This window comes from Xenopus laevis, chromosome 5L (assembly GCF_017654675.1).
Source record: "Xenopus laevis strain J_2021 chromosome 5L, Xenopus_laevis_v10.1, whole genome shotgun sequence".
Taxonomy (NCBI): Eukaryota; Metazoa; Chordata; class Amphibia; order Anura; family Pipidae; genus Xenopus; species Xenopus laevis.
In genome coordinates, this window is record NC_054379.1 from 77,233,951 (window position 1) to 77,247,461 (window position 13,511).

The 13,511-nt window shown below is 38.7% G+C and overlaps 1 protein-coding gene across 2 annotated transcripts in view; it reads left to right on the forward strand.

Annotated features, from left to right (window-relative positions):
• The first annotated feature begins 5,611 nt into the window (after positions 1–5,611).
• Positions 5,612–13,511, forward strand: part of nus1.L (NUS1, dehydrodolichyl diphosphate synthase subunit L homeolog) — a 13,601-nt gene continuing 5,701 nt past the window's right edge. For both annotated transcript variants that reach the window (XM_018263262.2, XM_018263264.2), the window contains exons 1-2: positions 5,612–6,269; positions 11,691–11,819. In XM_018263262.2, the coding sequence (XP_018118751.1) occupies positions 5,627–6,269; positions 11,691–11,819 (772 nt within the window). In that variant the 5' untranslated portion in view covers positions 5,612–5,626. The remainder of the gene's footprint in view (positions 6,270–11,690; positions 11,820–13,511) is intronic.

Below are 13,511 nucleotides of genomic sequence, written 5' to 3' on the forward strand. Positions count from 1 at the left end.
CATATTCATATTGTAATCTGGAAAAAATTGAAACAAGGAATGTTATTAAATCTGGATGCAGACAAAGCCTTCGATCGGATCTCACACATACACATTAGGCGACTGTTAAAGTATCAACATTTTGGCATCTAAATGTTCAATTTTTTTTTAAATTTATATTTCAATCCCAGCACATTTATTACAGTTAATGGCCTGAATTCGGAAAGATTCACGGTTAATAGAGGAACAAGCACCCTTTCAGTTCAATTAATTTAATTACAAGGCACAGGGAAGGGCATAGCCATGAAACGCATCAGACCTCAGACGCTAGATGCTTAATCAGATGTGAAAATAAAGATATACCTTTTAACCATAACCTCGAGAGTGGGTGATTTTTCCAAGATGCCGGTGTGCGCTGCCACAAATCTTTGTGTAATAGAGGAACAAGGCAAGGCTGCCCACTCTCTCCATTACTATTTAATCTAGCCATAGACCCTCTATTAAGACACTTTCTACAAAACCCACACATGTCAGGCATACCAATAAATCAGAAACAACTAAAAGTCACAGCCTTTGCGGATGACATATTACTCTTTATACGAAAACCCCAAACAGAACTCCGAATCATACACAGATTTGGGAAAATAGCCAGTTTCCAAATTAATGCCGGAAAATCACCTCACCTCAAAGCACTCCACCTTCATGACACTACGCCACAAAACTGGCCCGTGGATCTCCCTTTCAAAAAAGATACACGTCACATAACATATCTAGATATAAAAATACCAAAACACCACAAAGACATCTACAAACTGAACATCAGATCAATTATAGATAAGATACAGTAAGACACACAACAATGGAAGCACATCAACCTTTTTGGGAAGAATCCATTTTATCAAAATGATCCTATTCCCAAAACTAATGTATCCAATACAAATGTTACCATACCGTATCAAACCAACTGACCTAAAACGCATATACCATATATTCCGAACCTTTATCTGGCAGAAGAAATGCCCTAGAAGCAGCATGTATAAATTACAACAACCAAAGACATTAGGGGGAGTAAATCTGCCAAATATTACGGAATATAATGAAGCAGCATTATTAAGATACGCTGGATATTGGCTACTTAACAAAAGTTGGTTCAGCAACATAGATCTAGATCAATCCCAATCTTCCTTAGCATGTAAATATTACATTTTGCAAGAAACACTATCCACAGAATAAAAAACACTGGAAATGACAAAGTAATAGACAACCTGTGGAAAGGGAAGACTGCCGTACGCTCAACTGCTCAAATATACCATATATCAAGAACCAACATAAACATAGATACAGAAGGATCTCTACCGTTTAAATGGACAACACTTACACCACAAATACCAACTGTGGAAATTCTGAAATCACACACACATATAACTCAATTATTACCAACCAGCAGGTACCAGCAGGTATCCTCCACAATTCTTACCTACCACCTGAAAAACGGTTTAAAATGGGACATTTTCCCTCAGACAGGTGCATTCGATGTCTGACTCCCAAGGCTGATCTTTTGCACATGCTCTAGTCATGCCTTAAAATACAAAACTTTTGGCTGGAAATAACCTCCTATTGGATGCAGTTAGTAAACAAACCAATCCAACCAACCGTAGACTGGGCCTTGTTTAGCACTGTTCAACATTACCCAGATTTGAACAAAGGGGAAAAATATTTGGCGGCTAGGTTGGTGGCAGCATCTCGAAAGGCAATTCTTCATCAATGGCTTTCAATAGAAACCCCATCAGTTACACTAGCGAAACAAAAATTGCACCACATCTTCCAGATGGACTGGCTGGAAGCCATGACAAAGAAAGCAACAAACTAAAATTTTTTCTCTTACTTGGACCACATACATCAACAATCTCCCTTCACTCCCTACCCACACCTTCACAAACACAACTTGGTATGAAATTTTGAGGGGTAACTCATTGTTACAAGAAATGAACCAATATATTCAAAGCACGTTTCCAAGGACTGGAATAACCTCAAGGTCACCCCCCAGGAGTCAACTCACTAAAAGGCTTTTGGCATCTTATTTAAAGTAAACAATACCAGCCTGTTAAATTTGTAATTAATCTCAGTATTCGCTGTATACAAACGTATCACTATGTTAACTCTGTTTAAACTTAATTTTCTTACTCTACTTCTCTTTTCTATTTAATGCATGTATTACAATACCATTGATTAATGTACTGGTAACTGGACATAAAAGATCAAGGAAATGTATAATGCTATAAAAATTAATAAAATCTACTTAAAAAAAAAAAAGGGGGAAACCTAGAATCTGGTGATGTCCATGAGTTCAAGACTTCAGGCTGTCATTGCCAGCAAAGGGTTTTCAACCAAGTATTAGAAATGAACATTTTGTTTTCCGTTTTTTAATTTGTCCAATTGCTTTTGAGCCCCTGAAATGAATTGTGTTTAATTATGTTAAAAAAGGATTTAGTTCCTCACATTTTTATGCAATCTTTTTTTGTTCAACCCACTGAATTAAAACTTAAAGTCTGCAGTTCAACTGCATCTGAGTTGTTTCATTTAAGATTCATTATGGTAATGTACAAAACCAAAATTAGAAAAAAGTTGTCTCTGTTCAAATATCTATGGACCTAACTGTATATATTATATATTGGTATATACAGTTATGGGGCCTGTTATCCAGAATGCTCAGGACCTGGGGTTTCCCGGATAGCGGATCTTTTCGTAATTTGGATCTTCATACCTTAAGTCTACTGAAAAACCATGTTTACAGTAAATAAAGCCATTAAACTGGATTGTCGCCAAAAAGGATTATTTATATCTTAGTTTGGATCAAGTACAAGGTACTGTTTTATTACTACAGAGAAAAGAGAAATCATTTTTAAAAGTTTAAACCAGTCATGTGCTCTGTATTTGTAACCTGTAATTTTAAGTCTCCCAGAGAAAAATTCAATCTAGAGGGGGAGACACAATATTTGTATCGGAGTGTGTAAAGAAGATGGTAAATTCAAATTCAGCAGACAATTAGCTTGCTGTTGTGCTAAGAGGATGACAGGATACCACAGCATTCAGATGAATGCAAATAATGTGCTGAATGATGCAAACACAGGGAAAACCGGTCAATACCATACCGACTAAGGCTATGGGCACACAGAGTGTTGTCAGCTTGCATACTTTTGCTCATAGAGAAGCTCAGTGCCCCTGCTGCATTGATTTGAATTCAATCAGACTGTGTGCAGTCACACACAGCGGAGCTGAAACTGAGGTCAGTTTGTGACCGCACACAGGGATAAATTTAATAAGCGGCGAAAATTCCCCAGTGATGGCTTCGCAGCCAGAGCAACACTTCGCCAGGCAAAAATTCGCTCAAACAACGCTAATTTACTAAAATGCAAAGTTGCGTCCAGGGCGCCTAATGCTGGCGAATTTTTGCTAGCGTTACCTCAGTAAACATAGCGAAGCTCTGCTAGCGTTCAATTATGCCTAGCACAACTTTGTTAGAGGTCTTCAGTCAGGCTAATTTGCATTCGGCGGGAAATTATAAAGTTGAATGGACGTATATGTTGCAGCAAATACATTACATTACACAAGTCCAGGGAACCTTAATAAAGAAAATAGAATAATGCCTTACACATGAGCCCACTCTATAGTTTATGTTCCATATTTTAGAAAATGTATGGGGGAACCCGGTTACCCAAAACATTTTGCAGGCTATCACTCTGAAAAATGGAAAAGACTCCAGCGTTTTTTGGACTTTTTCTACTAAAAAATATGATGTAAGTAACAGAAGAATGAGGAAGATCTATGCACTCCATTGCACTTTGTCTGGTCTGAGCTGGTAAAGGCAAGTCTGGCGCAAGAGGTAACGTTCAGTAATAGCCGAATCTTATTGAATTTGCAGAGTAACATCCATTCGCCAGGCGATAGAGTGTGAATCACTGCTAGCGTCTGTCTCTTTCGATAGCGAAGTTACGCCTGCGTCTGTTAGTAAATTGGTGAAGTGCCTAAAAACCGTAACGCTGGCGAATCATCACCAGCGTTAGTCACTTCGCCCTTTAGTAAATTTACCCCAAAGGCTGATCAAATTCAAATGAATGGAGGAGTAGCACTGAGCAGATCTGTTTTCTCAGCCTGCAAAAATACAGCCTGTGTGCCCATAGCCTAACCCATGGTTGGGGTAAACCCCAGATCCCCAGTGCTGCAAATCATCAGTAATAACATATTTGCAAATATACCAATGTAGTAGATGTGATTTAAAGCAAATAATCTGGAAAAACTACAATTTGATAATTTAATGAGCAGTATTCCATTCATTAGAATAAACAAATATGTTGTCAAGTCCCTTCAGTCCAACAGCTGATGGTGAGTCTCTGTGGGAGATGTTTACATCTTACTATAAAGGACTATATAATTCCCTTTCCCGTGGTGGAATTCCAGTTGGGTCAATCAGCCTGTCCCATTGCAATGTAATTAATGTAATGTAATGTAGTATCCAGAACAAGTCTTTTTAATAATGTTGTAGAGGATCAATATAAAGAGGATAAAATCCTCAGAAAGTAGGTACTTTTCAATGTATAATTTTTTAAATACCTTAGGGTATCTCAATGCTTAACTTCCTATGCAGGAGGCATATTCAAGGCACATCGCTCAAGGCCAGCATTGGGGTAAAATAGCTGCATTGCAATGATTATCCATATTTATCTTAATGTGCCAGAACCTGGTGCACTGACATAACTGTACAGGGACAGAAAAGGATCCAGTGAAGGAGTTCTATCCCCTTTAAAGGAGCGGTTCACCTTTAAGTTAACTTTTAGTATGTTATAGAATGGCTAATTCTTAGCAACTTTTAAATTGGCTTTCATTTTTTAAAGGTTTTGAATTATTTGTCTTTTTCCGGAAAAGGCAGCAATCTACACGTAGCTCATAAGCAGCCTACCCCTAGTCCGCCACTGAAAAAGAGATGTACGCTGCGCGTCCTGCTTAGCACACGGATGCGCACATGCAAATTCCTTTGCGCACGGGGGTCGCGGAGCGCGACGTGACCGACCAGTTTGCCTTTTGGAAGTAAAAAGAGGGACAAAAAATGTTTTTGCATGTAGAACAGTGAAATGTATTGGCCACGCCCATTTCTGTGGCCACACTCCCTAATTCCCATGTTCATTACAAAATTTGGCAGGTTATGAAAGTTTGAAAATATTTCTCATCTAAACTGTTTTTTTGTGTTTTAAAATTGTTACAAAGTATCTTATTTGCACCTGTTAGATGTTCTGTGCTCTCTGCTAAAAGACAATTAAGTGAGAAACTTAATTGCAGAGAAAAGAGGGACTTTCCAGTACAAATGAGGGACTGCAAGTTGAGCTGTCAAAAGAGGGACTTTCCCTCCTAAAAAGGGACAGTTGGGAGATGAGTACTATTATTATACTATCTGCCACGAATTCTGTATAAAAGCTGACAGTTCCAACAGCCCCCAGAACCACCACACAGAAGAAGTTTGCCCACACAAACTGCAATTGTTCATCTTTGACCCTTTTAAATGTAACCCTAGAGCAACAAGCTTCTGCTTCAGCATGAAGTTCTGCAGCTCGTGCATACATTCCTCCTGTATACTCGTAGCTTTCAGATTGTAATGCATGACTGCACGTATTTCCTCCGAACACATGAGGTCGCCGTCACTCTACTCCCTCATCTCTTCCTTTTGGTTTCTTTTATTCCTCAGTCCGGCTCCAACCTGCGCTGGCCACGTCACTCACTCTATCTGTTCCTGGAAGTGACGTTCGGCTACCAACCAATCGGTGTGGGCCGTGTGCTGCCGGCTAGCAATGTCTGGCCGCTGGCTGCAGTTGGATCAGGGCTGCTGGCGGTAGGATCCTTTGCCATGTCTGTGCTATGCGCCGTGGCCTGGCGCCTCTTACATGTGCTACTCTGGGCCCAGCGTGTGCTGGTTACTTGGTTTCGCTCCTTGAGCTGGAGTCTTCTTTTCCCGCCACTCGCTGATTTGAGATTGGGGAAGCCTGGACAGTCACAGGGTGACTGTGGGTATCTCAGCAAGCAATGTGACTGCACGGACCTAAGGCACCGGTGCGACATGAAATACCTCACCCAGCAGCCTAGCCGTAACTGGAGGGCGGATGGGTGCCGGCTGGGCAAGCTGCCAGTGCACATGGCCATGCTTATGGGCGAGGAGGTGCAGAGTTATACGGATCTGGCCAACCTGGTGGTGTGGTGCATGGCAGTGGGCATCTCTTATGTCAGCGTCTATGATCATCAAGGTATAATATCCCTTTTGGCATCCCTGGCACTTTTGTCTTTCTGTTCATTCAGTCAGATCGTCTGCTTTAATCTGTGTCCTGTGAAGTCATTGGAAACATAACCCAAGATTAACTAAACTGCCCTTGTGTGTAGCACTAGGTGAGGTGACTAATCTCAGATGCTGGATTAGGCACATAAAACACGTTTTCCTAGGCTCTGTCACTGCAGTGGAACTTGGCACCAGCATTTTATGTTAAATATGAACTTGGCTTATGTGATCCAAAATGGACTGTCACATGCTACAGCAGTGATCCCCAGCCTGTGGCTCGTGAGCAGCCTATTACTCACCACCCCATTGAATGTTGCTTCAAATCATGTGCTTATTTTTGAATTCCTGGCTTAAAGGGGCTGTTCTTTTTTTAAATCAATTTTTTTTTATGATGTAGAGAGTGATATTCTCAGACAATTTCCAGTTGGGTTTCATTGTTTATTATTTCTTTTTTTTTATTCAAAAGCTTTCCATTTTGCATCTGGCTGCTAGCGTGCAAATTACCCTAGCAACCAGGCATTGATTTGAATAAGAGGTTGGAATATGAATAGGAGAGGCCTGGATAGAAAGATAAGTAATAAAAAGTAGCAATAACAATACATTTGTAGCCTACAGAGCATTTGTTTTTTTAGACGCGGTCAGTGACTCCCATTTGAAAGTTGGAACGTGTCAGAAGAAGCAGAATAATTCAAAAACTATAAAAAAAAAAAATACATAATGACCATATGAAAAGTTGCTTAGAATTGGCCATTCTATAACATACTAAAAGTTAACTTAAAGGTTAACCACCCATTTAAAGATAAGCTTTAGTGGCATAAAAACCATGTGTACTGTCAAACAGAATCTTATGCAGGCTGTAAGTCTTCAAAATAGTCCATCAAAGCCCATATTTGTCACCCTCAGGAACATTTTGCATGTTAATGCTTTTTTACATTTGAATGTGGCTCACCGTTAAAAAGTTTGTGGACCCTTGTGCTACACATTTGGGCTGTGATTTAGAATGCATGTGGTCACACAGTATGTACATTGTCATTCAGGTTATCGACATGGACTTCATTGTTTGTCCACAGAGTTTCTCTTCCCTCGGTTCGCCTCCATTTGTGACGATTGATCAGAGTTGCAAAATGCTTTAGCTTGCATAGTCTCTCCCTAGGTTATAAGGCTTCTGCATTGCCATTGTTGCAAGAAAATAAACTGAAGTTTAAGGTGAATTTTGAAGGAAGTGCTATTTTAGTTAAATCACATGGACGTGAAATCAGATCTTGCATTTAGCTGTGGTGACCACTTCAATGTGTGTCATTTTTGTGTAAATATAGGAAACTGTATATGACAGCTTTATTTTAGGTATCCATGATATTTTCACAGCTGTCACATTATTGTTATGCAGATATACCATTTAAGGGACAATTAGAGTTGTGTATAGTAAAATAAACTTTTGCACAAGGCCAAAGTATTCTTCCTGAGAGTTTTAAATAGCTTTGTTAACTTGATGTGTTTTCATTCATAATCCAAAGCTTCTTGGGCGATTCTGATGCTGGCTAAACATGCTTATGTGCCCTGGAAATCGATTTTTGACTGCACAATATAACAGGAGCTAAATCGTTTTCTGTTTGATCGATACGCGCTGCGTCTGCATCCGACAATCGTGTCGCATGTGATTTGACCCCTGCATTTTTGCACCGCTCGTTGGATCGCATAGAAAACACCCGTGTAGTCCTACCCAAATATTCTCCATTCATATGTATTCTCCATTGCTTCTGATATAGTTGGATTTGTAGAACCAGCTTTTAGATATGCTTGTGTTCCTACAATGGGCTGATTGTGAATTACTTTGTTAGGGCTATGCTCTGCTGGTTGCTAGGATGAATGAGACGCCAGCAACCAGATAAGTTTATATTTCAAAACTGAAGTTGTAGATGTAAATACTAAATAATTTGAAAACCCATAAAAAATAAATTATTATTGCAAATGTAATACAACTGTCTTCATCATACTGAATGTTAAATAAATTGCAAGGAGAACTGTCCCTTTAAAGGGATACTGTCATGGGAAATCATATTTATTTCAAAATGCATCAGTTAATATTGCTATTCCAGCAGACTTCTGCACTGAAATATGTTTTTCAAAAGAATAAACAGATTTTTTTATATTTAATTTTGAAATCTAACATGAGGCTAGACATATTGTCAGTTTCTCAGCAACCCCCAGTCATCTGGCTTGTGACTTGTGATCTGATAAACTTCAGTCACTCTTTACTGCTGCACTGCAAGCTGGAGTGATATCACTGCCTCCTTTCTATCCCCCCCCCCCAGCAGTCCATCAGCAGAACAATAGGAAGGTAACCAGAAAACAGCTCCCTGGAAGATCTAAAAACAGCACTCAATAGTACATATTCATGTCCCACTGGGACACATTCAGTTACATTGAGTAGGAGAAAAAAAAGTCTGCCTGAAAGCAGTTCCACCCTGAAATGCTAGTTCTGTCTGAAAGCACATAACCAAGCAAAATGACCTGAGATGGCTGAATACACACCAATATTACAACTAAAAAAAAAAATACACTTATTGGGGTAGGAATGACATTTTTACATGGCAGAGTGAATTATTTGCAGTGTAAACAGGGTAGTTTAGAAATAAAAACTACAGCATAAAAATCATGACAGAATCCCTTTAATGATGATGTTGGATTTTACCCCCTAACAGTGCATACATGGGATTTATTATCTAGAATGCTCGGGACTTGGGGTTTTCCGGATAACGGACCTTTATGCAATTTGGATCTTCATACCAGAAAATCAATTAAACATTAAATAAACCCAATTGGCTGGTTTTGCCTCCAATAAGGATTAATTATTTCTTAGGTTGGATCAAGTACAAGGTACTGCTTTTATTATTATTGAAAAAAAATTAAATCATTTTTAAAAATATGAAACAGCCTTTCCTTTGGAACTTTCTGGATAACTGGTTTCTGGATAAAAGATCCCATACCTGTTCAACATTTAAGGGTTATCATCTGGGGGAAAAATTGCACTTGAAAACTGTCAAATATTTATTATAATTTTTATTTTTTGCTTTTTATATATTTTATAAATAAAAAGATTTAGTTCTTCTTGTCCCATTAACTTGGTAGTGGCACTCAATAGCTAGATAAAACAATTGACATTGTTATCATACTTCCACGATTACCACCCATGTGGCTTTGTTCTTTTCTATACTTGACAGCTTGTGAGATTGCAAAAGTCTCATAAGTCCTTGAATTGATTTCACAATACATTGTACTGACATTATATTGCTCAAATATGATAAGTATTTAAATATTTTCATTTTTTTGAAGGGTGCAAATTCAGGAAATTCAGCCCACTTACACACCTGCATTTTAGTTTTTCCCTTTTATTAATTCCTAATTTGCAGATGTTATAGCAAGTACATGCTTGTACACTGTAAAATGTCCAGTTTAATTCCTCCAGCACTTGTTTCAATCTGAAAGGGCACACATCAGACACAGAGCTGTTGCAAAATCCTCCGGCAAATATAGCTTTCCCTTGGGATCCTTCTAATGCCAGAGAACTAAAGTTAAATATAAAACCTTGTATTGGAAAATGATTTAACAACAATTTTAATTAAAGGAAATCTCCACCCAAAAACAGTTTTTGTATAAAGAAAGAAACTTTAATTTTAAGAATATTTCCAATACAGGTATAGGATCCGTTATCAGGAAACCCATTATGCAGAAAGTTCCGTATTACGGAAAGGCTGTCTTTCATAGACTCAATTTTATCCAAATAATCAAAATTTTTTTAAATTGATTTTCTTTTCCTCTGTACCTTGTACTTGATCTGAGCTAAGATGTAATGAATCCTTATTGGATATAAGCAAAACCAGCTTATTGGGTATATTTAATGTTTACATGATTTTCTAGTAGACTTGAGGTATGAAGATCCAAATTACAGAAAGATCCGTTATCCAGAAAGCACCAGGCCCCCGAGCATTCTGGATAACAGGTCCCATACCTGTACACATGAATTAAATGTTTTCAATCATTTTTAAGTAAACGGTATATGTAATTGAAAGCAGAGTTTGTGTATCCCTCTCATGCTATGATGGAGCAAGGCTACTGACCATGGGAAATCACACAACAGCTCTGCCCCTCTGAGGTAACACAAATTCCCAGATGGTATGGCATTATGGATGAAATTAGTTATAATACTGCTGAACAGATGGAGGATCAACTCCAGCTTTTTATTTTTGCAGTTTTATAATACCATGGCTTACACCACGTTTTGGGTCACAATAACTCTTTTCTCAAAAAAGATCTAAAAATGGCTGAAATCAGCCAAAGCTCCCAACAATATGTGTGCCTTGTTTGGACAGGTATGGGACCTGTTATCCAGAATGTTTCGAACCTGGGGTTTTCCGGACAATGGATCTTTCCCTAATTTAGATCTTCATAACTTTAAGTCAACTAGAAATTTATGTTCTGTTAGAAAGTTATGTTAAATAAACCCAATATGATGGCTCTGCTTCCAGCTAGGATTAATTATATCATATTACAGAGAAAAAGGAGCAGGGGAATAAACTAAATTTAGTGGGCAGGTGCCTAACATTCACAGCCCTCAGTTGATTTAGGTTGCCTAACCGTTTAAATCTTTCTGCATATGTAATTCCCATACTTGAGTGTTTTCCATTCAAGTGAATAGATGGTGGGTAGGTATTTACTGCTGGCTGAAATAAAGCTGATGGTGAAATTGCCCCATGTGCTATTTTTAAAGCATAGAATATTATCTTTAAATTATACATTGATTACTGTGTTCCTTTGATTAGAATGTGAAGTTTAACTTAATGGGGACACAGGACTGAAAGCAAAATACTGTAATGGGGGCCTGTGGGGAGGAAGGGGTGCACTACTCAAAAGCAAAATATGCTAATTGTATAGACACATTCCTGGTTCATATGCAAACTGTCTCTGTATATTATATTTGCATATTGCATATTCATCCTATACATCCTCGTTTACTCCTTGATTGCCTGAAAATTTCAGTAGTTTATGGTTTTTCATATGGATATGAAAATGCATTTGTCTTATAAAAGCTAAGTATGCAGTCTGTTATGTTTTACAAAACATTTGTCTGGTGATGTAGGGAAGAAATGGGATAGCAGTTTGTAAACCGTGTTTTTAAATGGAATCATCCCTTTTGCATTCCTAATATTAGCCCTTCAAAAAATAATTCAAGGTGATCTTGCACAGTACTGCTAGGCACTTTAGAAGCTGGTTTGTGCAGGTATTGTATTGTGCTTGTTAACAAAGTATTCTCTGTTTAATAACAAACACTCAGTGTATTTATAAAAACAGACTAAGTGAATGTCTTTCTTTTTTCCCTTGCCTGTCCTCAAAGGTATCTTCAAAGAAAATAGTTCCAGGCTCATGGATGAAGTCTTAAAGCAACAGAAAGAACTTCTGGGTCATGATTATCCAAAGTATCCGTTAGAGCATGCAAATGGCACCACAGACAGAGCTGACAGAGGTATGCTTTTAGCATTTAAAGTTTCCCCACCAAGAGGTATGGGGGGGGGCAGCTACAACTTCCAATGCAGTGTATTTCTTGTTTCCTGAAAGTCTCTTTACTCTGCTTTGGAGCACAGGGACCTGTGGCTGCCCTGATGAATCCCCCCCCCCCCCCACATCAGCTATCCATCCCCAAATGTGTGATTCAGAAATGCATGTTCTGGAGCTGAAGTGGATGAAGGTGGAAAGTACAGGGCTGGCTTGCACCAACCAACACTGCACTCTGCACCTATGAACACAGCTACTCCCCAGGCAGAAGTGCTCCGTGCTTAAAGTTGAAACAAACCCCTTATTAAAAAAACCCTACCCCCACCCCAAATAGACCCCCGGCCTAGCTGCTACCCTGGGCAAATGCCCCTAACTTTTTACCCCTCAGTGCAGATTCAGGGATCAGAGTTCACAGCAGCCATCTTCCAGGTCTTCGGTAATCTGAGAATGAGACTGGCAGAGTGGTGCATGCGCAGTTGAATCGATTTCCCAATTTGCAACAACTGCGCATGCGCCGAAATGGGCGGAAATTGCAGAATCGCCGGAAGAAGACACGAAGGCCTAGAAGATGGCTGCCGTGAACTCAGATCCCTGAATCTGCACTGAGGGGTAAGTAAAAGGTAAGGGGCATTTGCCCAGGGTAGCAGCTAGGCTGGGGGTGAGGAGGGAGGGGGGTCTATGGGGGTAGGGTTTTTTTATAATAAGGGGTTTGTTTCACCTTTAAGCACTAAGGGCTGCATTCTTGCACTTCTCCCTGGAGTAAATGCACCTCATGATTTTAAAGGGGTTGTGTACCTTTGAGTTAAGTTTTAGTATGATGTAGCAAGTGATATTTTGAGACAATTTGCAACTGGTTTTCATTTTTATTAATTGTGTTTTTTGAGTTATTTAGCTTTTTATTCAGCAGCTCTCCAGTTTGCAGTTTCAGCAATCTGGTTACTACGGTCCAAATTACCCTAGCAACCATGCAATGATTTGATTAAGAGACTATAATATGAATAGGAATGGGTCTGACTAGAAAGATAAGTAAAAAAAAAAAATAGCAGCAACAATACATTTGTAGCTTTACAGACCATTTGTTTTTTTAGATTGGGTCAGTGACCCCCATATGAAAGCTAGAAAGTGTCAAAGTAAGAAGGCAAATAATTAAAAAACTATAAAAAAAATGACCAGTTGAAAAGTTGCTTACATTTTCCGTTCTATAACTTACTAAAAGTTAATTTAAAGGTGGAGCAACCCTTTAACATGAGTTTTTAAACAATAAAGTAGCTGAACTAGAGTCCATAGACCACGGCATATAACACTATACTCTAAACCAGTGTCTCTACGTTTTCTCCTGCAGATGCAATATAAGTTTGGAAATCAGTTATGTGACCCAAAAAATTGGTTAGGATCAGCACTCTTGCATTTAAGGCTTATATACAATTGTACTAAGCCATGCTCATGATGAAGTACACTGATAAAGTGAGGTTTAACCCCCTAAAAACTGAATTTTATTGTGTGGCTTAATAAAATTGCCTATATGTCTTATATACTTGGGTAGAAAGGTAAATAAATCTCCTTTGCTGTGTCTCAAGAACTGGCTGACAACTTGAGCCAGTTTGGCTGTGTTAATTGTGCTGTATAAACTGCCTGTAGTTTAGTACAAGCATAAGTCAATTGT